This window comes from Petromyzon marinus, chromosome 63, assembly GCF_048934315.1.
Source record: "Petromyzon marinus isolate PM22_M1 ecotype Great Lakes invasive population chromosome 63, UKy_Petmar_22M1.pri1.0, whole genome shotgun sequence".
Taxonomy (NCBI): Eukaryota; Metazoa; Chordata; class Hyperoartia; order Petromyzontiformes; family Petromyzontidae; genus Petromyzon; species Petromyzon marinus.
In genome coordinates this window covers 5,106,544-5,131,925 of record NC_133729.1, presented here as the reverse complement: position 1 = coordinate 5,131,925, position 25,382 = coordinate 5,106,544, and the positions used below count along the sequence as shown (strand labels likewise).

Sequence of the window (25,382 nt, the reverse complement as noted above, 5' to 3'; positions counted from 1 at the left end):
CTCATTGGCAAGGCAAGTCCGTGATGCGTGAGCCGAGCGGCAACTACATCGGTAGGCGATGAACTTGGAGGCGCGTGCCACGTGGCCCCAACATTGCCATCAAGCAGACGCTTCGTAAGAGGAGTTTGCACGGAGACGAATTCATTGAAATCTACATCGTCGCTCGCAGCCGACACCGCAAACCCCTGCTGTGATAATTTTACGTAAATTAGATGCCCGAGTTGTCGCTTCAGGATTTGACTGATATGGACATGCGTGGGCCTGCTGTGGTGTCGTGGTTTGCTCACTGGATGTGTAGTGCAGAGGGCTTCTGTTTGACCTCCTCGAGTGGCAGTTGAACCTCTGCAAAGATGTACAGCACAGGTATTTTATCTTTTGATTTAAAGCTTTCGTGACTGCAGGGATTCATAGGCTTGGTTCTTTCGGTAAAGGCACGCAGAAGGGAAACAATAAAATAATAAAAAATATTTTTTTATTATTCATATTCTTGGTTCTTTCGGTAGTCACGTAGAAGGGAAACAATAAAATAATAAAAACATTTTGTATTATTAATAAATATTTGATTAATAAAAATATGTATTATTATTAAAAAATATATTTTTTATTATTAATAAACATTTATTATGAATAAAAATATTTCCATTATTTTAATAATATTAAAATATTATTAAAATATTATTAAAATAATGAAAAAATATTTTTATTGTTTGCCTTCTATGTGAATTTCCCGAAAGAACCAAGAATAGGTATTTTATCATCATGTTTTGCCAGCAGTGGCTTAACCACCATTTGCCAGCAGTAAGCTTGACCAAGTAATTACAAGCATGTATGTGTGTGTGCTTTACACCTCCTGTATCTCAGAGCGGGGAATATGACCTGAGATTATTAATACTGATCATTTTTGACGGTGTTCGATTGGGTCAAACTGTGTTTAACGACAAGAACACGCGCCCCTAGTAACACGACTCACTCTTCATTGAGCGCAGTCTGATCGTGATTGCTGCAGTTTGGGGCCGTCCATAAATGACGTCACGCGATTCTGGACGATTTTTGACCCCCCCCTCCCATCGTCACACGGCGTCACAAAAAGTCAGACCCCCCCCCCCCTCAAATATGACGTCACAACGCTCTCCCCCCCCCCCCCGAAAAATAAAACATGCTTCAAATCGCTTTAAACTATTGTCATTGTAGTGCGTATTTAGTGTGGCGCTACACTCTGACGTTGAGCATGTTGATGTGACGTCACATTTCTCAACACCCCCCCCCCCCTCCGGATTGCTCGTTGCTTGGCAGAGGGTTTTTATAACATCATTGGTGTTTTAAATTTTTCCTGAATATAATCGGGTTATGTTATGGCGATTGTGTTTTTACGCAATACACATTGTCTTAAATTATTAGTTTTAATAACCTCAGTTCATATTCCCCTGGTCTGACATGCAGGAAGTGTAAGGTAAAGATGCAGCCTTGTACCTACCTGGTCAAGCCACTGCTGGTAACACACACACTGATCAAATACTTGTGGTGTGCCGCGTTACAATGCTGAGTGGGCATTGATTCATCTGGGAGATCAAACCGAAGACCTCTGCATTCCACATCCAGTGAGCAAACCACGACACCACTGCCGGCCCACGTGCGTACTTCAGTATCAATCAAAATTCTGAAGTGAAAATGCGGGCATCTCATTTATTGGTAATTTTAGTCACCGCAGAGGCTGTGGTCTTGGCTGCCAGTGACGATGTCTCCGGGCAAACTCCTCCACTCCTCCCTCCATCAATCGCCCCGCTCGATGACAATGGCGGGGCCCGCGAGGTACGCGCCTCCCAGTTCATTGTCTTTATAGTTCATTGTTTTTATAGTTCATTGTCTTTATAGTTCATTGTCTTTATAGTTCATTGTCTTCATAGTTAATTGTATTTATAGTTCATTGTCTTTATAGTTCATTGTCTTTATAGTTCATTGTCTTTATATATAGTTCATTGTCTTTATATATAGTTCATTGTCTTTATATATAGTTCATTGTCTTTATAGTTCATTGTCTTTATAGTTCATTGTCTTTATATAGTTCATTGTCTTTATAGTTCATTGTTTTTATAGTTCATTGTCTTTATAGTTCATTGTCTTTATAGTTCATTGTCTTTATAGTTCATTGTCTTTATATATATAGTTCATTGTCTTTATAGTGCATAGCCTTTATAGTTAATTGTCTTTATAGTTCATTGTCTTTATAATTCATTGTCTTTATATAGTTCATTGTCTTTATAGTTCATTGTCTTTATAGTTCATTGTCTTTATAGTTAATTGTCTTTATATATAATTAATTGTCTTTATAGTTCATTGTCTTTATATATAGTTCATTGTCTTTATAGTTCATTGTCTTTATATATAGTTCATTGTCTTTATATTTCATTGTCTTTATAGTTCATTGTCTTTATATATAGTTCATTGTCTTTATATATAGTTCATTGTCTTTATATATAGTTCATTGTCTTTATAGTTCATTGCCTTTATAGTTCATTGTCTTTATAGTTCATTGTCTTTATAATTCATTGTCTTTATATAGTTCATTGTCTTTATAGTTCATTGTCTTTATAGTTCATTGTCTTTATAGTTCATTGTCTTTATAATTCATTGTCTTTATATAGTTCATTGTCTTTATAGTTCATGGTCTTTATATATAGTTCATTGTCTTTATAGTTAATTGTCTTTATATATAGGTCATTGTCTTTATAGTTAATTGTCTTTATAGTTCATTGTCTTTATAGTTCATTGTCTTTATAGTTCATTGTCTTTATAGTTCATTGTCTTTATAGTTCATTGCCTTTATAGTTCATTGTCTTTATAGTTCATTGTCTTTATAGTTCATTGTCTTTATAGTTCATTGTCTTGATAGTTCATTGTCTTTATAATTCATTGTCTTTATAGTTCATTGTCTTTATAGTTCATTGTCTTTATAGTTCATTGTCTTTATAGTTCATTGTCTTTATAGTTCATTGCCTTTATAGTTCATTGTCTTTATAGTTCATTGTCTTTATAGTTCATTGTCTTTATAGTTCATTGTCTTTATATATAGCTCATTGTCTTTATATATAGTTCATTGTCTTTATATACAGTTTATTCTCTGTTGATATTGTTGTTGTTGCCGCTGTGCTCACGCATCACGGACTTCCCCTTGTAAACGAGCCGGGTAACTGGCTGGACGGGACCAAATCAAATGAACTCATCACTCGATCGCCCAATGAGAGCGAGCAGGTGTGAGTGGTGACGTCAGTGGCCCAGCTTTCGTTAAAGCCGCGACGTGGGCAGCAGAGGGTGTTAGTGCATCTGCCCACGTCGCTTTCAGGTGGTTGTGCAGCTGCTAACCGCGTCTGTGTTGGGGGAATACGCCTTGTGTAGTTGGGGAGCTTTGCCAGGCGTGGGGTTTTACTCGGGTTCGGTGAGATCGGTGCGCATCTCTGGCTGAGGATCGGGACAAATTGGTGCTTTTGTGGTTCAGCACATTGGTGCGTGAGGTGCCGCGTGTTTTTATTGTCCTCACGGGAGTAAAAGCCTGTGTCGTGTGTTCTCAGATATCCTCTCGCGTACCGACTCGACCGCGCGTCTTCCTCTGCCAGGATGAGCGACCTCCATGCAGCCACCCTGAAGCTCCTGTCCACCTTCAATGAGCTCACCAGCGACAACGCGGTTAAAGATTGTCTGAAGAAGGAGAAGTTCAGGAGCTTCCTGAACGGGGATAAGGGCAAGAGTCTGATCCAGGTGAGGCCGTGGCTTTTGATATTCGCATGGACGAGTCCCTCTGTTAATCGTCACATCTTGAGTCTTCGGTTTCATCTTTTTGAGCTTTGTGTCTTCGAATCTCCGTTCAGCATAAAGTTTTTTTTGGGGTTTGATCGCGTAAATATGTATCTGTCGTTTCAATCTTACACGGCCAATTAAATGTTTTTGTCGTAACCAAAACGTGCCAATTGCTACAGCACACCTAATGTGATGGAGAGCAAACTCAAAACATTTACAAATTAGTTTTTTTTTGCTGGCGATTACAAATCGGCTTCATCAGGCTATAGCCATAATTGTAAGGGGGTAAAAGTGGTGGCATCACTGAGCCTATCTGATGTGAAAACTAGAGGTGGCTTAATGTAGTCTAAGTGAATGCATCATGTTTAACGATAATGCAGTACCTTATGGCTTGGCTTGGTCCGTTTTAAGAAACGCGCAGAAGAATATATGTACATAACTGGATTTTTACCCTTTTATCTGGCAACAAAACTGACCTTTTTTTTACAAGGAGTCATGTTTACATTGACCACAATACCTGCGGTCGGAACGCAAACAAAAAAACAACTCTGATAATGTATGTGGCACTGTCCTTGAAATTGATTGGTCCACACCCGAGACAGCTTTCTTTAGAGCCTCGTCTCACATGGTGTTGGACTAGAAGACGCCAAAAGACGCACAACTCAAAGACAATGCACCATCAGAGTATGAGAGCTCGGGGTAAGCATTTACACCATTGGAAACCTCATTTGCCAGTAACAAAATATGATAATTGGTTTTTTACCCTTTTATCTGGCAACAAAACTGACACTTTTTTAAAAAAGGTGTCTTTAAAAAAAAGGTGACAGTTTTGTTGCCAGCTAAAAGGATAAAAAAAACAATTATCATTTTGTTACTGGCAAATGAGGTTTCCAATGGAATATATGTACATGTTTCTGAGAATATGCAATATATTATTGGCTGCTCACCGTTAACTTGCAATGAAATTACCTGCATCGGCATTTGAAATTAAACCGTATGTGCGAATTGCTTTGTGCTGTAGATTTTGCCCATGGTCTGCAGTCTTTGCTAGTCTGTCACTCCAGTTCAGTGGTTTCTCGCAATTCTTGCTGATGTGATTCCATTCAGAATCCCGTGGATGGGTTCGTGGTGAGCCGCATCCTGAGGGACCTTGGTGATGACAAAGATGGGGAAGTCGACTTCCTCGAGTTCGTGATCACGATCGCGGCCTTGAAATTCTGCTGCCACCCCAACTTCCGAGCGCACCACGAGCGGAATGGCAGGACCCACGCGCTGTGCGCATTCAAAGTCTAACGCGTCTCGTGCATGATACGGATGCTGTGAAATAAACATTGTGATTGCATCAACGTGGCGTGCTCGTGACTTGGTACTTTGGGTATGGCAACTACCACGGTGGTCTCGCTGCACTACATTAGCAATGGGGTTGATCTAGTTTAAGTCTTTCGCAACCAATGGTATTCGTAATAAAGGTTTTTGGGTTGCATCGCGTGATTTATAAATGTGTCGTAACCCTCCGCCACCCGACACGGCCTAACAGTAAATGTCGCGTTTACAAAAGACGAATGGTTCACTTTCTTCAGCCCACCGGTGTGTTGAAGCGTGAATCAACATCATTTAAAATGGTTAGTACGACGTTTTGCCGGTAATTGCATCCAGCATCGTCGGACCACTTGGCAGAATGGTGAGGCCCTCCACTTGCTCCCGGTCTTAAATAGAGCAGCAGGGTGACGTCATCTTTTAACTCGATCTGGTGCAGTGATTTGAGGGGGTCGAGCTACTCGGGTTCCACGAATACGTTTAGTCCATGGTTTGGCTGATTTTATTCCAAGCGGTTGCGGAGGCAGTCTCGCTCCTGGCACTTGCTGAACAACGTTTTGCCTCTATCCAATTAATGGTCTTTCAAGACTAAATGAGAACTGGAAGAGCCCCCCCGGGGAATAAGGGTTTGGATACGAGCAACAGGTGAGGCCAAATGATCTTAACAAGGTTTGCAATGTATTTCGGCAAAGAAAGGTCTGAAAAAAGATACCACGTTGTCTACATTGTGTGTTTATTACAGAACGGGTGAGATGACATTCAACATTTACAATCCAATCGGCAACAATCGTGGAGAGGAACATGTTCGCAGGCTCGGCCTTGTTCGGCCATCTTACTAAGGGAGGGATATCCTGTCATGGACTGCAATTTGCATTATTTTAGCATGATTGTACCACAACCATAGGCAACAGAACACACAAATACCAGCATAATATACACGCGAAATGGTGTATTATGAGGTAGACAGAAAAAGATAGCAAGTATCCCAGCAAGCTTTACTAGTTAATATAACACCGCTCTTTGTTCGGCGTGATGTTCAATGTTTCACTCCATTGTGCTCGGAGTTTATTAAGGATCTCAAACTCGGTTTCTGAAGAGCCCAGCAGGTGGAGCGAACAACGCATGACCCTATCGCCATTGTTTGCAGAGGTTCGTGGTGCAAATTCAGCAAGTTGTCTTGGTTATTCATGTGGGTGCATTAACTATAAAAATACGATTGCCTTTTTTTATTACCCGCAAATTACTCAATTTAATAACACCTAGCATGTTTCGAATATATTGTAATTCATTTAAACATTTCAAAACGCCAGCAAGTCAAGGCATTACAGTAATCCAAACTTGATAAACAATAAAGGCATGCACCAGCCTCTCGGCATTAGAAAGGGACAGCAATTGATCTTGCTCGAGCTATGTTGCGTATAAATGAACACATTCCTGCGGAGGGAGCTGGTAGGAACGTTGGGTTGCTCGGTCAATGGCAAGGGTCAACGGCGGCACCACCACGTGGTGTATTCCGCAAATATGCCCGACTGAGGGTGGGCACAAGCCGGCGTGAGTAGGTTAAACGTTGAGTTTTATAAGGGCACCACGGGGTGACCAGCCCCTCCCCACCCAGCCCCACCCCCCACCCAGCCCCTCCCCACCCAGCCCCACCCCCCACCCAGCCCCTCCCCACCCAGCCCCACCCCCACCCAGCCCCACCCTCCCCACCCTCCCCCACCCGCCCCACCCTCCCCTCTCCACCCCGCCCCACCCCTCCCATTTTATCCGGGTGTCCGGATGCACGTGGACAGACATCCACAGACATACACGATTAATCCCCTGCCTCCTGTGAATGAATCCCGGTTGGGCTTCCAGTCCACTACGTTTCCTACCAGTATTATTATTTTTCAGTCCGCCCCACTCGTGATCCCGACAGCAACGCGCCGCCCGCCCAGACTCGCGACAACAAGCGCCACCAGCAGGCGGCGATCAACACGATGGGTGCCACCCCACCGGCCAAACGCAAGCCCCCGGGGGGCGTCCGCCGCAGTCGCGCGCGGCGACGACGCCCTCCGGTCAGCCGTCGATCCTTGGCTTCTTTGCCAAGGCGAGCCCCGCCCCCCCAGGCAGTGAATTTAACGTGTTTGTGTAATTTTTCAACTTTTTACGAAACTTAGTGTCCCCGAGTAGCTCTCGACGAGGCCAATCGATTGACCACTAGTTTTGTTGTTGTCGGTAAGGCAAAACTCGTGTCGCTACGCGGTTTTTCCCACCCCGGGGCAGTGATGGGACCCCGGGGTCCCGCCAATTGCTTCAATCGATGTGGAGAGCCCCAACGACTTAATCTGTCTTCTCACAAATTAGTTTAAGAAAGTTTAGGTTGCATCCACAACTCGACCTCGGCAAGACAATGTGATAGTACGGAAACTGCGACTTTGGTATCAATCAGAGTCTCAAGATAAATCTGTGAATCGGCATAAAAGTTCAAATGTACAGCAGGCGGTGAAGTTGCTGTTTGTAATCCCAATTGAGTAATATGCAGGTAATATTTCAGCATTTGGATGTTTGGCCAATATCGCTTACACTTCTTTTTTTTTAGCTATGGGAGTAAACCGGAGGAAAATCATGCTGAACAGGGGGAGAATAAACAAACTCCTTTTAGTATGATGCCTGAGTTGGGAATTAAAACCACGCTATTCTTGCTATGAGGCACAGGCGTTACCACTGCTTAACTCTACCACCATACCAGTATACAAGCCAGAGACTATTTAAGCTTCTAATGTTAAACGTAGTGTTTGTTTTATGCATAAAGGCCAATGTACACTATACATTTCCATTGCAGTGAATGGGGATGCAATCACATTGCACGGTTTGCACCAGATTCGAATCCATCGATTGCAAGAAATCCAGGTGAAATGCTATACCACTGAGGACGATGCATGTGAGTGCAATACTGTCGCATAAGGATAGAAACACATGCATACGTACATACACACAAAACAAATATTCCCATTGTAGTCTTCAACAGTCTGTTGGGGGGGAAAAGCTAAAGCTGTTAGGGGGCACCTACGATGACCAGCATACGACACGTGGGGGTGGTGTGGATTGTACCAAACATGGCCATGTGACGTTTGCACACTACACCAGGTACAGATTAAATGGTGATTTGATCTAGTGGAGGCCCATAACCAGTTCAGATATTCATCAGTGATATTTGGTCTGTGAGCAGGAATCAACCTCACTCGCCGGGGGTTCATAGTGCAGTGCGTTAACCACTACACTACCGCTCCCCACATGCACACGCAACATGCAAACACGTACGTACGTTGACTCGCGCATACACGCATATTGCACATGCACACAGCAACACGCGTACACGTATGGAGCGTGACTGCAATGCTGTCGAAAGTAATGCAAACGATAGTGCTCGATAGGCTTGCAATTCATCAAGTGCACAGAAATTGCACGGTGTATTACATTAGGTACGGAAGTTAATGGCAAGATTCAAATAAGTCGCTCTTGCACAAGGGACCATCTTGGTCTTACGCGTTCTCACCTGGTTCAACGGATAAACTTAAACCATTGATAAAAGTGGCTAGGACACGTCACTAGATGGGATGATGGGAGGTAGAAGAGTGCGTAGAGGGGAGTCGAGCAATACAAGAGGGGAAGATGTAGACGGGGGTGAGTTCGTGGAGGATCTTAAAAGTCGGTGAGAGCGATCGTTAAATTGTTCTGGGATTGGATTGGGAGACAGTCGAACGGCGGAAGTATAGAAGTCACTTGGTTCCGTTTACGGTTGCCGATGACAGCTGTTACCCATGGAATCTTCACGACTCAGGGCCGTTGCAGGCTTGTGCAGCAGGGCGATGTTAGGGGCTGGACAGTCCACCGTGTTTGGTGAAGGGTGCATCACGGTCGGGATTATTAACCAGCGATGAAAGAGTCTGTACGACCACAAGGCAGACACACGCATGCACCAGAACAAGCGCACCGTTAATTTACAACGAGCCGACGAGCCAGCTCAAACCGCCCTCGTTATGCAATAAGTGTAGCAGCACCGGGAGTGGGAGTCAAACCGTTGCCTCCTGACCACCGCCCTCCTGGTTGTACTGGCCGAGCGACTCAGCCCAGACATCGGGGATCTTCAGTGCTGGTCGCGGCTGCCGGCAGAAGCAGCAGTAGAGAACTCCTGTGAGAGACGCGGAACATTAATTCAGCAGTCGCTCACCGGCGGTCACTCGCCTCCTCATCCTCAATTGCTGTGACACCTGTGTCACGTGAACCGTAAAATATTGATTTCTCCACCCGTGTTGAGGACTCCGTCTGCCAGACTGAATATTTCGCCTCATCCACCACTCTGTCCAACCACCACACTGCAGGTCTAAAACAACGCACTGACTCACCCAGTTACTTGCTCAACCGAAGAAGGAAGATCCCCCCCCCCCCCATATTCTGTGGTTCTTCTGATATTGTTTTCTCCGAGACCAGGGTGCTCTGCAAGCCGTCTGGCGACCATCAGAGATTTGTTCATGAAGCCATCCAGATATATAAACATTAGACGTAACTTCAACCGAGATGATGGATACAAATTGAGCATTCATTGGAAAGATGTTATTAAATTTCGATTTAAAGCTTTCGTGACTGCAAGGATTAATCTTCTTTGGTTCTTTCGGTAAAGTCACGTAGAATGAGAATAAAATAAAACAAAATTCTCACGACGTTTCGGCCACAACACAAGTGGCCTTCTTCAGGTGAAAGGAACACCTGAAGAAGGCCACTTGTCGTCCCGACAGGTTTGTTCCTTTCACCTGAAGAAGGCCACTTGTGTTGTGGCCGAAACGTCGTGAGAATTTTATTGTTTTATTTTATTATTTTATTCTCATTCTACGTGACTTTACCGAAAGAACCAAAGAAGAAGATGTTATTAACCAAGTAAAATGTAACTGTTCACAGTTGCCCCATCTTATTTACCGGGTACTCGTCTGTTTTACCGAGTTAATTGCATCCTCGGCGTTTAGCAGTATTTTGCTGTGGGTGCCATCATCTCTCTTGGCAGCAATCGTGTCGCTTCTTTGCTCTCAGCGTCCCTGCAAAACTCGTCCTTCCTCTCCTCATTCGCCCCCTCCCTTTCCCCCCCCCACCCTACACACTCCCCCTTTCTGACTTATTTAACTGCCCTAACTCTGGCATCTCTCCCACTTCAGTAAAAACAAAAAGTTCTTGCTGTGGTTGTCACACCTGATGATGATGATGATTGCTTGTGTTGCAGTCGAAACGTCGTGATTTGATTTATTTTATTTTTTTCACCTACGTGACTTAACCGAAAGAACCAAAGAATATGGATCCTTGCAGTCACGAAAACTTCAAATCGAGAAAGATCCCACCCCCCCCCCCCGCCCCCCATATAGCCTTAACAGGAGTGTCGGTCAACCACTCGCTCACTCGCCCATCCACTCTCACCTACTCTTCCGTGCACTCGCCAAACTGCGGGTCAAAACAACATTCTTCTGCTTCTGCCATGAACACTGCTCCAATTTGGAATCCCCTCCCGTTGTCTCTTTCCTCAAGCTCTTACGACGTTGCTCAAATTCAACAAACGTGCGAACGTGTCGATTGCAACTGCCATCGTGCCTTAAAAGTCGCTACGAATCTTAACGTCGTTCATTGAAGCTCTGCCGTCCCGACAGGTCTGTTCCTTTCGCCTGAAGACGGCCGCTTGCGTTGTGGCCGAAACGTCGTGAGAATTTGACTGTGTTATTTTATTATTTTATTCTCATTCTACGTGACCTCACCGAGAGGACCAAAGAAGACGCCATCGTGCCGTTTGTTGCTGGCCATTTTGACGTGCCGGGTCTGTGCTCAGCAAACTGCGGTAAATTCGTTCATTTCATGTATAAATATCGTGTTTAGAAATAGTAACGACAATACAAGTTTCCAGCTGCTGCTCACCGAGCAGTAGCAGGGTGAGGATCGGGAACACAATGGCGGCCGCGCCGTCGAATCCGAGGCCCACTGACCCAGCGGGGGTCACGCAACCCGAGCCCTTGAGTAGGCCCAAGCAGTGGCACGCACGCACGGTGATTTGTGTTGCCTCCCCGAGTCCGTCCCGGTCCGTCACCAGCACCGAGAGCTGGTGCACCCCGGGCAGGGGGGCCCTGCCTGAGGGGGTCCCACGTGCCTGCAATCGCGCGTTCGTGGCTTGATAGAGGAAAAGGGGGGACGGGTGGGATGGGGGGGGCGTGCAATGGTGGCGGTAGAGGTATAAAGTAGAAGCAATGGCGGGGGTTAGCAGCAACATGATGGTGATAAAAAAATTAATGTCTTTGAATAAATGACTAACACTGTAATAATTAACTTTGTATGTCTATGGGGCTTATATGCCTCGCACCCATGTTGCCTTCTCATTGACCCCAGCATGGCCATTATGAACCCCCTGATAAAGTCGAAAACTAATTTCTTTAGAACTGCTTTTTATGTTTTGCTTGTCCTTCTCCCCCCCCCCCCCCCCCCCACATCTGATTAGCATGGTTGGATACGTACGGTGCGAAATAAGTTCAACATATGTACAGTAGATACATAACACCTCATATCAAACATTTGAATAGACACCAACAGTGGCAGCTATACTTGTCTGGCACAAGGGGACTCAGCACCGACCTACATGCGAGCATTGGTCTGCCAGTAGGGGTCAATTAGAGCTTCGTGAAATCCCAGTTGAATATTTTCAGTATCATTTTTAGAAGTTGGCAAATTTGGACTGTGACACTGGCACACGATGATCTACTAATTTCAAATTGTCACGAGATTGTGAGCATCCGCGATGAAGTGGGTGGCATGTGTTCCTCGGGTAATATGCCACAGTATTAACCAGAATTGCTGGCCCTTTTTAAACCGAAAACCTCTGCAATGAATGATAAATGTGCTAACATTGGGCTGTGTGACTGCCATAATGACGATTGTTTGAAAATGTGTAATTAGATATCTTTAGGGAGCAATGACATCCGTCTGCTGCGTGAAATATGTTTTCGTGCTCTCTAACTCAGGTCACAAACTCTCGAAATTTTTTTAAAAATGGGGTATTCTTTTGCCGATTTTGGCACATGGCTCATCCTTTCATTAAATTGGTTCTTGAGGTTTATGTGAAATGACGAACACGAATCTTTCAATAAAAATGGCAGTGTGTCATGAACGAAAACAAGCAATTTTATGACAATTCAGCTCACTGTCAAAATGTGTCTCTGGCGAGCAATCAATCAAACAATCCATTAAACATTTTCACTCCACTCTCCAGATCAGGCCATGTACTCTGAAAATACAAACTTGCATATTTGAAAGGGGAAATTGTTTCGAGATATTTTGTACATGGCTCATTTGTGCTACTCTTGTTTATCGAATTATAAGGAAAATTAGAAAGGTAAGCTTTTGTCTGTTTTCCCCAATTTTATCCTGATTGTAGTATCAGCGTCAAGAGACAAATAATCTATTCGCAAATCTTTCAGAGCGCTGCTAAACTTTTGTGTTGGAGAATGGTCTGCGGGAGGGGATATCACTGAGCTACCTCTGAGATCCCTTCTTCAAGTGGCACTCTGGTCCAAACAGAATGGCCCGCTGAAGTGGATATCACAGAGCCACCTCTAAGATCCCTTCTTAATGTTACCCTCACACAGACACAGTAGAGGGGAGAATTATACCCACCCGCTCTGCATATCAGAGTAACGTACAACGCATGACAGACCATTATTTTTAATCCTCAGAGCTGAAACTTTGCCAAGTTTGAGTGCAGAACCACATTAAGTGCCGTTGTAGTGGCTGGCCATGTTACGGTGATGAAGAAGTTGTCATTATAATGAATGTGATTAGTTGACTGGACTTGAAAACTCGGTTTAATCACAGGCAAGTGAAGCCGAGATTTGAACCCAACATCTCAGCGGTGCCAGCTCAAAGCTCTAACCTCTGAGCAACCCGGTAATTTTATTATCCATTTAGCTTTTTCCGTGATCAAATGAGATAACCAACACATGAACCGACTTTCGAAAAATATTTGTTTTCTCCCAAAACTTGTGATGGCGAAAGTCGCAAAAAGACATCGATTCTGCCACCGCTCTTACCATTCAGAGTCACGACCTCCCACAGCTCGTCGATGCCGGGAGGCTTGTTGACCAATTGGAAGATGAAAGGGGGCCCATGAGCAGGCGAGTCAGCATCGATGGCCATGAGGGGAAGACCCTCAGAAGGGCTGGCCAGGCAGAGGTGTGGCGTTGAGGCCCCTGTGGCAAATAGAGGCCCTGCGAGCTTGGGAGCATGGTCGTTGACGTCCACGATGTTCAGAACCACCGTTCCCGTGCAGGTGAAGTCCGGGTGACCTTGAGCAAAAAAAGTTACCATCGTCAGCTTTGATGTGTCCACTTTTGAAAGAAGGCCTTCCCAATCTGTCACCAGCGCTCTCATGATCATGCGATGCAACAATACATCCAGCGCCTGCACCGATCACATCTCTCCATCTCCTTTCTGATGCATTCCATTCCTTGGCTGTCACTCCTTTATTATTCTTGACCCATCGTCCATTATCCTTTCGCGTGACATCTCCTCCAAGGGACATCAACAAAAGTCCAGGAGTGGACGGCAAGCGGAGCAATAATAAAAGTTGGTGGGAAGGAACCGGAAATAAGTCTACGCGCTATGCAAGCAAAAGTATGGAGAGAAGCGAACATACCGGAGGTAGTGGACAACATCCATACTTGTGTAGAGGAGTAAAATGGGGACGTGACGTCATGTGTGCCGTCCAGTGCGATGGCGTCACGGAACGTGACGTCATGCACGCTGGGCGACTCGATGACTTCACGTCTCCTCGAGTATTTAAGGGGGGCCCCGTGACGAAAGCGGGGTCACTGTGGGAACGCGTAGAGTGAGAAAGGTGGAGAGGGAACCAGGGGTAGAGAGGGATCGAGTGGAGAGTCTGGAGAGGAGCCGTGGTAGCCGATTGAGGTGCTTCTCTCTCCGGTCGGTGGAGTTGGCAGAGTCCTCGATCCGCACCGAGAGAGAGAGAGAGAGACCAGAGCTAGCCGGGCTGGGACCAGGACTCACTGTAGGACCCCCTAACCCCTGGGAGTTGTTACACCCTTGTGTTATTGTTAATAACTATAATAAACCTTTGGCGCAAGCCCTTAACCTTCACGTCGTCTCCGAGTCGTCCTGGGAACTCCTCAACACTTGTGACGATATCCAAGAAAGGAGATCTCACCAATTGTAAAAAAATTACAGAACCCTCGCACCGATCAGTTGCATGGCGAAGGTAATGATCGTACTATTATATCGATTCAATGTGGAAGAAGAGGTAGGGTTGAGGAAAAATAGGAAAACAGTACAACAAATATTCTTGGTTCTTTCGGTAAAGTCACGTGACTTTTACCGAAAGAACCAAAAATATGAATCCCTGCAGTCACGAAAGCTTTGAATCAAAAGTACAACAAATGTTAAGGTTTATAGCAGAGAAAGCAAAGAGAAAGAATAGGCCGGTTTACAACTGTCTCATTGATTTCCAGAAAGCATTCGATTCGCCTAAGCAAGATATAACGTGGGCAACATTACGATCGTATGGAGTAGGGAAAAGACTGACACAGATTCTGCAGGATACAGGTGAAAGGTCAAAGACAGTAGTAAAATTGTGACAGGAAATAGGAGAATGGTTCCCAACAAAAACATGTACAGTATGAGACAGGGAGATCCACTGCCACCAAACAACTTCGTCGCAAATTTTGATTTAAAGTTCTCGTGACTGCAGGGATTCATATTCTCGGTTCTTTCGGTAAAGTCACGTAGAAGGGAAACAAAATAATAAAAATATAAAACAATAAAATTCTCACGACGTTTCGACTGCAACACAAGCAATCATCATCAGGTGTGAAAACCACAGCAAGACATTTTTTTAAAAAAATGGCGTTTTTTTTACGTTAGCACCACGGAGAGCGATTTGATTGTTCACGCTTACGGTGACTTTCAGACCGCATCCATTATTTTCGTCTCGCCCCTCCTCTTTTCCGAACATAGATGGACTCGTCCATCTGAATAACTGCCAAATCGCTCTCCGTGGTGCTAACGTTAAAAAAACCCGCCACTTTTTTCAAATATCCGTACATAATTACTTCAAAATTTCCTACCAGTCCCCCTCCACAGGAATGTGTTAGAAAGCAGCAAAATTGTGAATGTAAAAGAAAGCATATACTTGGGAAGTCTACTAACATGGGCAACATAACTAATGGCAGGATCCAATAGCATCTGGAGAAGCAAGCAAATCAGCCACAAGACCAAACCGAACATCTAAAGAACATGCGTGTTCAGTACAGCTTTGTGTGCCTGCGACACTTGGACATTAAAAACGACTGACAGATCAGATAATTGGCACTCGAAATGTATTGCTACAGAAGGATACCGCGTCTGAGCTGGACCAAAAGAGTGACCAACGGTAGAAGCGCGAAAAGGTTGCGCGTCGAGAAAGACCGGACACAGGCATTGATGGGAAGGGAATTGGCACTATTTGGACACTTTGTCGTATGGACAACAACAGAAAGATTAAAAGTGCGTTGTTCGGAAAAAATGGAAGGAACCGGAAAGAGGAGACCTAACAGAGATTTGGCGTGACAACATAAGAGATTTTTGCCAGAAAGGTGCGCACTACTTGAGCATATTGGCACAAGACAGAGGAAGGTGGAAACAAATTGCGAAATGTGCAGTGGACATCTATGGGCTACCTGCCCATAGATCGTGATGATGATATAAAAAAAGATCCCCCGCATAGCCTTAACAGACTGTAGGGGCAAGTGCTGTTAGCGAGCACCTATGAAGGCCGGAACGGTACACGAGGGGGTGGGTGGCCAGCACCATGCCCGACCACCTTTGTCTCCCTAGTGGCGATGTTTACACACCGCACCAGGTACTCATTTGAGGCTGAGTCGACCTAGGGGAGGCCCGGGACCGGTTCAGATAATCGTCACTGGTGTTGGCCGTGAGCGGGAATCGAACCCGGGTCGCCAGGTTCATAGCGCAGCGCGCTAACCGCTACACTCTCGCTCCCCACCGATATATGATATACACACACACACACATGTTGTACTTGACCTTTTGGTTTGCTAATATTTATCCTGAGTCCAATTTGGCGGCCTTCTTTAACGGATTTCTTCTAAGATCATCCCCATTGGATGTGTTAATGATGCGAAGATGCATCACTTAACATTTGTGGGAGATGATGTCACCTGGTGGGAGGAGACGAGGATGAATTCGAGGTGGCGGTTTTGTGGCACCAGATCGTAAGGATACTGTGGCCTCAGGGCTCTAATTATAACTGAATTCCCTTCTGGTCACTGGTAGATTGAAGTCGACTAGTAGCCACAGCCACAGCTAGAGCTATACTGGATGTGGTGTGCTGGGTGTGCAAATCTTTCCCTGGCTGGAATTAAGCCCTGGGTGATATGATGTGTCGCTTTCGAGGGAGGCCAATGTTGGCTTTTGGATGTCTATGACCAAATCACCCTGATTGAGCCAGATCGCACCAGATCTCGGAAGCTAAAGCAGAATCGTGCTGCCTGGATAGCCCTGGGATGAGTGAGCACCTGGATCGATGGCAATGACGGTCACGTTGTACTGCCCATTGCGGTTGTACTCGGGGTCTTCATAGTCCACATTTCCAGCCAAGCTGAGCGCTCCTGTGCGTGGGTCAATCTCCAGCCAGCCGGCCTTGTCTGACACAATCTTATAGCTGGGGGCAACCAGTCCACTCAGAGTTAACATCAGCATGCATCCCCCTGATAGAGACATAGACACAGCTCTAAGTCTTGAACCCACATACCCTTACCACCTGCTTACCATCCCTGATACAGCCATTATGAACCCCCATGAGACATGGAAAATACCAAGCCCCAAGGGTTGAATGATAATTTTTTTTAAATATATATAGCTGAACCCCCTTTGGTCAGGGCCATCTCGGAGTGCTTTAGACATAATACGTGACTTACATCTCATTTCAATACATTGTAAGGGCACCCCCAGTGGCAGCTGTTCATGCAGGGCACAAGGTGACTCAGAACCTCGCCTGCAAGCGGGCATTGGTGTTTTCAGTAGCGGGCACTGATTGTCACGTGTATTCCCATTGATTGTCACGTGTATCCCCATTGATCGTCACGTGTATTCCCATTGAGTAATTTGCCGTGTGCCATATTTGGGCCCTGACGCCTGCACACCAGTGTGTCAACTCAATTTGAATTACATGGGTTCGGCCTGTAACATTGGCTATAAAGCAAACGGGTGTCTGGTATCTTACGCTTGCTACACACACGCCATCACCCTTGCCAGTCACCTGTTACTGGACATCAGTGAAACAGAGCTTCACAGCTCATCGCAGCTTCCACCAGGCTTTCTTTCAATCCTGATTATCGACTTCTCACCATCCCTGACACGGCTATTACAAGCCCCCCCCCCCCACCACCCCCAGCGCAACTTTATGCTTACATAAAGTTGTGCGGTGTCCCAGTGTCGGGGTCCTGTACGGAGAAGACTCCGAGCGGCGATCCCAGCGGCGCCCCCTCGTCGCACTGCACCACGCGCACCGGCGGAACGAAAGCCGCGTCCTCGTTGACGTCCGTGACGTGCACGAGCACCGTGGCTGTGGACGACGATGATGCGACTACGCCGGGCTGGAGCGGCTCCTCGCTGGCCACCGTCACCACGAGAGGGACTGTCTTGTCAGCCGGTGTTATTGCTTCAAAGTTCAGTGGCTGCGGTGGCGAGAAATGTGGGCGGCGTTGAATCGACCAGCTAGGGTTAGCTCATACATCTCCGCGGCCTGGAACTCCTGTACCCCAACTGTCCATGCTGTTGTGCTCCCTTGCCCTCTATCATCTTTCCGCCCTTCTGCCCAACTGTTCAAGTCTCCGCTCAAGGAGGTTTCTGTTTTTGATTCCCTATGGTTTTTGCTGGTTGGACTGTATCGTGATCTGGTTAAAGTGGTGTTGTAAAACCTTCCGCCACCGACACAGTAGCGGGTCTAAACGGGGGCGTTGACCTCTAACCCCCCCGCTCCCTGCCCCCCTATCCCTATGATATATATTTTTATTGTCAAGTAGGACCTTATTTAAAATCTTTACATTTCAAGACAACCCTCACCACCACTTACCCCCAATTGGCCAGACTCGACATCAACCTGTAATTCAACACAGCCAAACAAATTACATAAAATTGTCTGTTTCAGCTCACACCTGTCAGTTGAATGACAATTTTCACAACCAAATTTAGCAGCAATTAGACATGAGTTTAGCTTGAAAATATGACCAGCATTTTCAGGAAGTCTTCTTCTTTGCATTACTGGTGTACCCCGATATGTATTCGATGTATAATGTTCATTGTAATCTAACAGCTTTTTTAGGTTACGTATTGTTTGACTCCCGAGTGGTGATGTCTACACCACCACACCAAGTCCTCATTTGAAGCTGAGTCGACCTCAGAGAGGCCCAAGACCGGTTCAGATAATCATCACTGGGTGTTGGTAGCCATGAGCGATGATTGAACTCGGGTCGCCAGGTTGGTTTTCGTAGCGCACTAACCGCTGCACCACCGCTCCCACTGCACACACACGCACACACAAACCTTGACGACGGACAACACGCCCTGGTTGGTTTTGGCATCGGTGGCAATGGCGAAGTGCCCCGCCTCGTTGCCGCGAGTGACGGTGTAGACGGCGCGCCACGCTGGCAAGCCCGGAGCGTCCGCATCTCGAACGTCCAACACGACCGCCCGGGCCACCAGCTCGTTCTCTCGCACCGTCCCCTCGTACTGCACAGCGAGGAGAGGCGGGGAGGGTGGACGGGGAAAGTTCGAGCCTCCTCTGTGATGGGCTCCACTTACAATCGCCAATTTAATCCCGATTGTGCTGTCAGCATCATCACCGTCGCGAGACAAAGGACGCATTCGGATATCTCGAAGAGCAAAGCGATCCTTCCATTTTGCAGAGCGGCCCACAGGCGTGCATACCCCTTCGAGTAACTTCTAGTTCACACACAGTAGAGAGCAGCACGTTCCCAATTGCTCGGGATACAAGGTTCAAGTTAATTTTGTTTTAACCAGGCGAGAAATCAAAAGAGGCCAGGATAGTCCAATTTACAAGAGAGTGAGATTATGAGAGTGACGTTCATCGCATGACAGTCAATAAATAATCTAATTGTTAAAATTATGAACAAAAAAATAAACTATATTTTATTTTACCAGGTAAGGCCTACTGAGCTACGTAGCTCTTTTTTAGAAGCGCCAATGCAACAAATGATAGTTCAACGAAGTGGCTTAGCACGTGGAAATCTATAGCAGCCAAATACTAAATGTGGAAGGGAAAACCGGAGGACCCGGAGAAAAATACACGCAACTACCAGGAGAACATGCAGACTCTAAATATACAACAGGCGTCAGGGTCAGGATCCCACGACCACTTGTCTACCAAGGCGATGTAGTTAACATCTCGCCACCATGTTCGGCATGTTGATGATGATACTGATACTATTGCTGTGGCTGCCGATGATCACTGTGCGACACTGGGAATTGTGTGCGCGTGAGACAAGACCTTGGGGGAGGTGAACTCTGGGGGGCTGTCGTTCGTGTCCCCCACGATGATGGTCACAGTGGTCGTGGTGCTGAGCCCTTTGGGGGAGCCGTTGCAGTCCCTGGCGTTCACTTCCAGCAGGAACTGACTCACAGCCTGCACACACGCACGCACGCATGTATAATCGTCAACATTGGCGACGGTCACTCCATTGCTGAATGAATGCTTCCACAGGCCACCACCATCTGTCTGCGCACAAACCAATATCGTCATCCTATCTCGCATACAAAGACCGCCTTTATGACCGTGTAGTAACTGTGAATGTCACTGTGTGGTGCCGGCCTTGCGAGGCCACGGCGGATAATGTGTTGTCATTATGTGCAGCCCGGTTACTGGGCGTAGTACCGGCCCTAGCGGGGCTTGGGTGAGCGCTGGCCAGCGCAGAGGCACCACGTACGGTGTGCGGTGCGGGCTCCCGGTGAGGGAGCGAGAGAGAGTGTCAGCCAGCCACGGTTACGTTGGGGCATGATACGCCGGTTGACCTGCCGACACGTGACCGGATGATATTGGAGGGGGGCCACCGGTGGACGGGGGCCGCTGGGTGGTCACGTGGTATAGAGGAGCTCTCGGGAGCCTTCGGGAAAGAGCTCAAGAGATCTAGAAGGTGGGCGGGGTGAGAGGCGGAGCCAGCCCCAGCCCGGGCCGATATAACGGCCCCCATGAGGAGCCCGGGGTTCTTGACTGTTGTTGGAGTGAAGATCCACGTCGGGTTGAAGAAACCTCTAGCCACACGGTCCGGGACCGAGCTCGTGGTCCGGACCGGGATAGCGGGACCATGTCTAGTTGTGCCGTAGCGTGGTTAGATGGGCGTTCAACACCCGAGTGTAGGTTACGTTATGTTGTGTTGAGTTGATGTAATAAATAGTGTTGCTCCCAAGACAACGTCTGCGACTCAGTTGGACTCACTACAACCGTATCAGATGGGTTGGGGCAAGTGCTGTCCGTGAGCACCTATTCAGGCGGCCGGCATGGTGCGCTAACACTTTTTCCCTCCTCCCAGACAGACTAAAAACAACCTGGATGCATCCAAGATCTAAACACTGACATCTGATTGATTATGTGATTCCCCAGGCAGAAAAATGTTACGGAGGTCCTTGTCACCAGGGTGTTGCATGCAGTTGAGGTGGACACAGTGTTCTGGTACACACAAGGGCTGTCTCTTTCGATCCATCCTTAAAATCAAGAAGTCAATGTCAAACCTCCCAAACAAACTCAACATTACCAAACTGGACCAAACTTGAAGAGACAATTACCCAGTTCCAGGAAGCCCTGACAGCACACCAGTGGAGCATATTACTGAGCATTCATCCTTAGATATGGAGGGGGCTATTCGCTGTTCCTCAGGGACTAAGTTCAGGAGGTGTCTGTGAGGGTACTTACAGAGCCGTTCATAGCGGAGGTGCGGGGCTCGAGGCAAATCCCACCATATGGGCCCCCTGACACACCTTCAAACTAAAGTATGACATCTGACACCGTGAGGTTGAAACGCAAGGGCCCAGGGTGGTTGCCCCGATTCGCTGTGCCCTATGGATGGCTTTGGGTACCTGAGATTACCGGGTGCAAGTGCCCACACTGTTTTTTTTTACCAGAATAATGCCACCATTGACAGATTGCACGAGGTATAAAATGGCTGCACGTGCTCACACTCTTGCAGCCCGAGAAATGAAAAAAATGTTGGTGCGACGAAATTGTCAGCAGGTAGATTTTAAGGAACAGAAGCGCTTCTAAGAGTGCAATGGACGGAATATATGGTCCATCGGTGAATGTAGCAGCTTTCCTGAGGTTTAGCAGATGGGTCATATCTTGGCACAGACATCATCAAAACCCTTGATCACCGGAGGAAGCGTGTCTCCATGCTTATGAATGGGTAAATCAATGTCTTGTTAGTGGTGGATTCACCTCTGTCCAGCACGATCAGTGTTGTGATGGTGCTGGTATTGGTGACGACGGAGATTGTAATGACATTATGCTGCCGATGATGGTGGAGGTAGTGATGATGGTGACCGTGGCCTCACCTCTCTGTCCAGTTTTATCAGGGTAGTGATGCTGCCACTGCTCCTGTCGATAGTGAACGCTTTGGGCACGGGTGGTTTCTGGGAGATGATGGTGTATATGATGATGACGTGGTCTGTAGCTGGATCATCTCCATCTGTCGCCTCTATCTTCATCACAGTCGTGCCTGAACAGAAAAAAAACACATTTCCGTGTTTGCGTCATAGCAAACTAAATTCATAATGTCGGTAATCAACTTTAGCCATCAATTGATCATTTATTATCACAATGTAACACCAACAATCTCTTCAATAAATCTGTATCACAAATTCCTTATAGTGCCAATTAATAAAATACAAACCGAGCCTATTCACCAATTAACGCTTAACTAGAATCACAATAAGCATTACAACTCCAGACTCATTATTCACACAATGCACCGTAATATATTTAAGGGTGGCCAATTATCACCAATCACTAAATAGTAGTACACTAAGCTAACCTGCCAATCACAACCAATCAGCTACCAGCAATTAACCGTAGTTATTAAAATGGATGAAAAGATCTTCCACTACATGGAAGATGTGGGACACTTTCTCTATGAATGGAAAATTAACGAGAGTCCAGTTTGTGACTGGTGGTGCAACATCTCGGACCATGCAACATATCGTGAACGGCGATCTGAAACAAATCCACGCGGCTACTTCGGAAGCAATCGAATGGATATCAAAAATCTCGACATCAATTTGTAATCTGCTGCAATCTCCAAAAATGCCATACGAACGAAGAAGAAGATTAAAATGGATCACGTGCGTGACCGTGCAAAGCTGCCAGGGCATCTAATTAAGGGCCAGGATCAGGAAGCTCTGTGATGGGAGAGCTGAGCTCCTGTTAACAAGTTGATGATGCTGGATGTAATCTCCAGTAATACGTCATATAAACACTGTATTGTGACAAAAAAATTGCCTGCTTTTCAACATTCTGGTTTGCTGAAAAACCAAATAAATTTGTATATTTGCCCACATGACAACTTGATTTGATTGGCTTTGTCGGGTCGTGGAGGGTTATAGGATAATAGTCGGCATTATACCTGCACTGTACAACCCAAAATTAACCAATAATGAATCATCATATTGGTCGTGACAGCCTACGGATAAAGTATGCACACTTTGATGTTTTCGTCTTGTGGGTCTGTGGACATTAACTGTGTTAAAATAAGTATCTCCCAATCACATCGCAATAGTGTACCATGGAGCTTGGGCAATTGCTGGTGCTGGTTCTGCCTGCCTTCCTGCTCTCTGCCAAATTCTCCGGCTTTTTTTTATCAAAAATGTGCATGTATACAAATAACACGTTATTATTATTATTGCTGCACTGCACAGTTTGGGCAGTGACATGGCCCAGCAGCAGGCTGTTTTCTACTTGTTGCAGAGGTTCACGATTAGGATCCAGCCAGACATGCTAGTTATTACTGCAGGTGTATCAACTATATACAGTATATAATTTTTTAAATCACAGTGGATCTTCAAACATCCCGTGCCATAATTTGAAACCAGTTGGCCATTTTATAACAGCATTATGGTGGTTCAAATTTGCCAATTTATAAAATATATACCGCATGTTACTCAGGAGGGATGACACACAAAGCAGCAATTATCACCCCCGAAAATGCTTGAAGTGAGATGTAATGCAAGACACCAGTCATATACACCGTAAAGTAGTTTGAGAGACACGAGGGAGGGCGGCTCTTATTGAAAAAAATGTATCATTCTCGTTATCGTTTAATACGCTCACCGGCTGGCTGGTTCTCCAGCACCGTTCCCGTGAAGTTTTTCTCCACAAACTGCGGAGTCTCGTCATTGACGTCGGTCACCATTACCGTTATCTTGGCAGGATTCTCAACTTCCTGGCCCTGCTCGTCGTACGCGTGCACAAACATCTGCCGGAGAAATTAGTTCCGGCGTTAGCACCGTATTGGCTCCCACGGCTACAGACTCGCGTTCGAGCAGATGGATGCTGCCGCGGTGTCATGGGTAGGCGCACTGGGCTTGATGGGCGCTATCCCCGTGGCTACAATCATCTTTCTTCTCCACCCTCCTCCACCTCCGATGCCACCTCCTCCATACACCACCATCCTCGTCACCTCTCCATCTCTGCCCTCCCCCCATCCATCCTCCGCAGAAGATAGCTCAGCACCAGGTCTGCAAGCATGCATCATACTCTTTGGTTGTATTCGGTAAAGTCACGTCGGTAAAAAACAAAACAACAAAATGTCACGACGTTTCGGCCACAACACAAGTGGCCTTCATCAGGTGAAGGGACCAAACTGTCCAGAGGACAGCATTGGAGTGAAGAAAGCCCAGCGCAGGTCGCCTCCTTTAAGCTGTGAGGGGGTAAACAGAAAACGCCTTGACAAAGGAATTAGCATAAAATGTACTACTGTGAAAGCTTGGACATTACACTACCATGAGAGTTTGGAATGCCACTACTTGAATAAATATACTGTACCATTGAAAAGTTAGTTTAATGTTTGGGTCGATTTAGAACATCTTTCCAATGGTTGCTTAATTTGAAACCATCTTCTCGGCTGAAATTGTGTCTGTGTTTGTAAATCTGAATTGCCTCGTGAACAAATCTCTGATAAAAACCCGTGGGTTTGCAGAGGACCTTGGTATCGGAGAAGACTATATCGTGATCATCCACAGCGTTGTCACAGTGATCAGCTACGGCAGAAGAATTCGTTCTGCCGTGCTTCAAATCTGATTTGTGCTCGCGAATTCGGTCAGAGACATGTCGTTTCGTCTCCCCGATATAGCAATCACCGCAGGTACAACTCAATTTATAAACCCCAGGGTACTGTAAGTCAGGAATGACATCCTTCACGGAAGGGATCAGGTCACGGATTTTGTGTACTGTATTGAACCGGACCAGGATCTTGTGTTTGTTTAGAATTTTGGAGATCTTTTTAGTAATGCCTGCTATATATGGTAGTGTGATGGTTTTGATCGGAGTATCAAGTGGTTGTTTCTGGATGGAGGGAGAAACAGCTTGGCGGATGGTACGGTCAGAGTAACCATTCCTTTTGAGGGCCAGGTGTACATGTTTTAATTCACTGGTCAAGTGGTGTTGGTCCGAAATGCAATGAGCCCTGTGATATAACGTTTTGATGAGAGAATTATTTTGCGTTGGGTGGTGGTGGGAATCAGGTTTCAAGTAGGAATCTGTGTGGGTGGGTTTCCTGTAGACAGAATGTCCCAATGAGCCATCAGATCTCCTCTCAAACAGAACATCCAAGATTGGCAGCTTGCCATCTTTCTCAACTTCCATGATGAATTTGATGGCGGGGTGTCTGGAATTAATGTGGTCTAGGAAAAGGTTCAAAGCTGGGAGGCCATGTGGCCAAATGACGAAATTGTCGTCTACATATCTCTTCCACAGGGAAGGTCTGAGGGTGGAAGTCTGGATGGCGTCTGATTCAAATTTCTCCATGAAAACATTGGCTATCACTTGTGACAAGGGGGAACCCATGGGGGTACCCTCATTTTGTTTGTAGAAGGAGCCATTCCAAGTAAAGTAGGTATTGTTGAGGCAGTGCCTAACCAGCGCAGGTGTATCGGGGTCAAGTCCATGTTGGACCAAATTTTCAATTATTTCAATG

General features: G+C 46.2%; 2 protein-coding genes across 3 annotated transcripts in view; one reads left to right on the top strand and one right to left on the bottom strand.

The window, feature by feature from the left end:
• The first annotated feature begins 1,777 nt into the window (after positions 1-1,777).
• Positions 1,778-5,138, top strand: LOC116956163 (protein S100-A1-like). Its single transcript, XM_076053873.1, has 3 exons — positions 1,778-1,809; positions 3,567-3,753; positions 4,900-5,138. The coding sequence occupies exons 1-3, from the start codon at positions 1,787-1,789 to the stop codon at positions 5,083-5,085; spliced, it is 396 nt and encodes a 131-aa protein (XP_075909988.1). The 5' UTR covers positions 1,778-1,786; the 3' UTR covers positions 5,086-5,138.
• A 3,693-nt stretch (positions 5,139-8,831) lies between these two features.
• LOC116956037 (cadherin-13-like) overlaps positions 8,832-25,382 on the bottom strand; it is a 50,310-nt gene continuing 33,759 nt past the window's right edge. For both annotated transcript variants that reach the window (XM_032977461.2, XM_032977462.2), the window contains exons 6-15: positions 23,519-23,663; positions 21,748-21,911; positions 19,694-19,828; positions 18,730-18,915; positions 17,596-17,861; positions 16,701-16,846; positions 13,203-13,457; positions 11,044-11,292; positions 9,171-9,283; positions 8,832-9,038 (exon numbers count right to left, since the gene is read on the bottom strand). In XM_032977461.2, the coding sequence (XP_032833352.1) occupies positions 8,964-9,038; positions 9,171-9,283; positions 11,044-11,292; positions 13,203-13,457; positions 16,701-16,846; positions 17,596-17,861; positions 18,730-18,915; positions 19,694-19,828; positions 21,748-21,911; positions 23,519-23,663 (1,734 nt within the window). In that variant the 3' untranslated portion in view covers positions 8,832-8,963. The remainder of the gene's footprint in view (positions 9,039-9,170; positions 9,284-11,043; positions 11,293-13,202; positions 13,458-16,700; positions 16,847-17,595; positions 17,862-18,729; positions 18,916-19,693; positions 19,829-21,747; positions 21,912-23,518; positions 23,664-25,382) is intronic.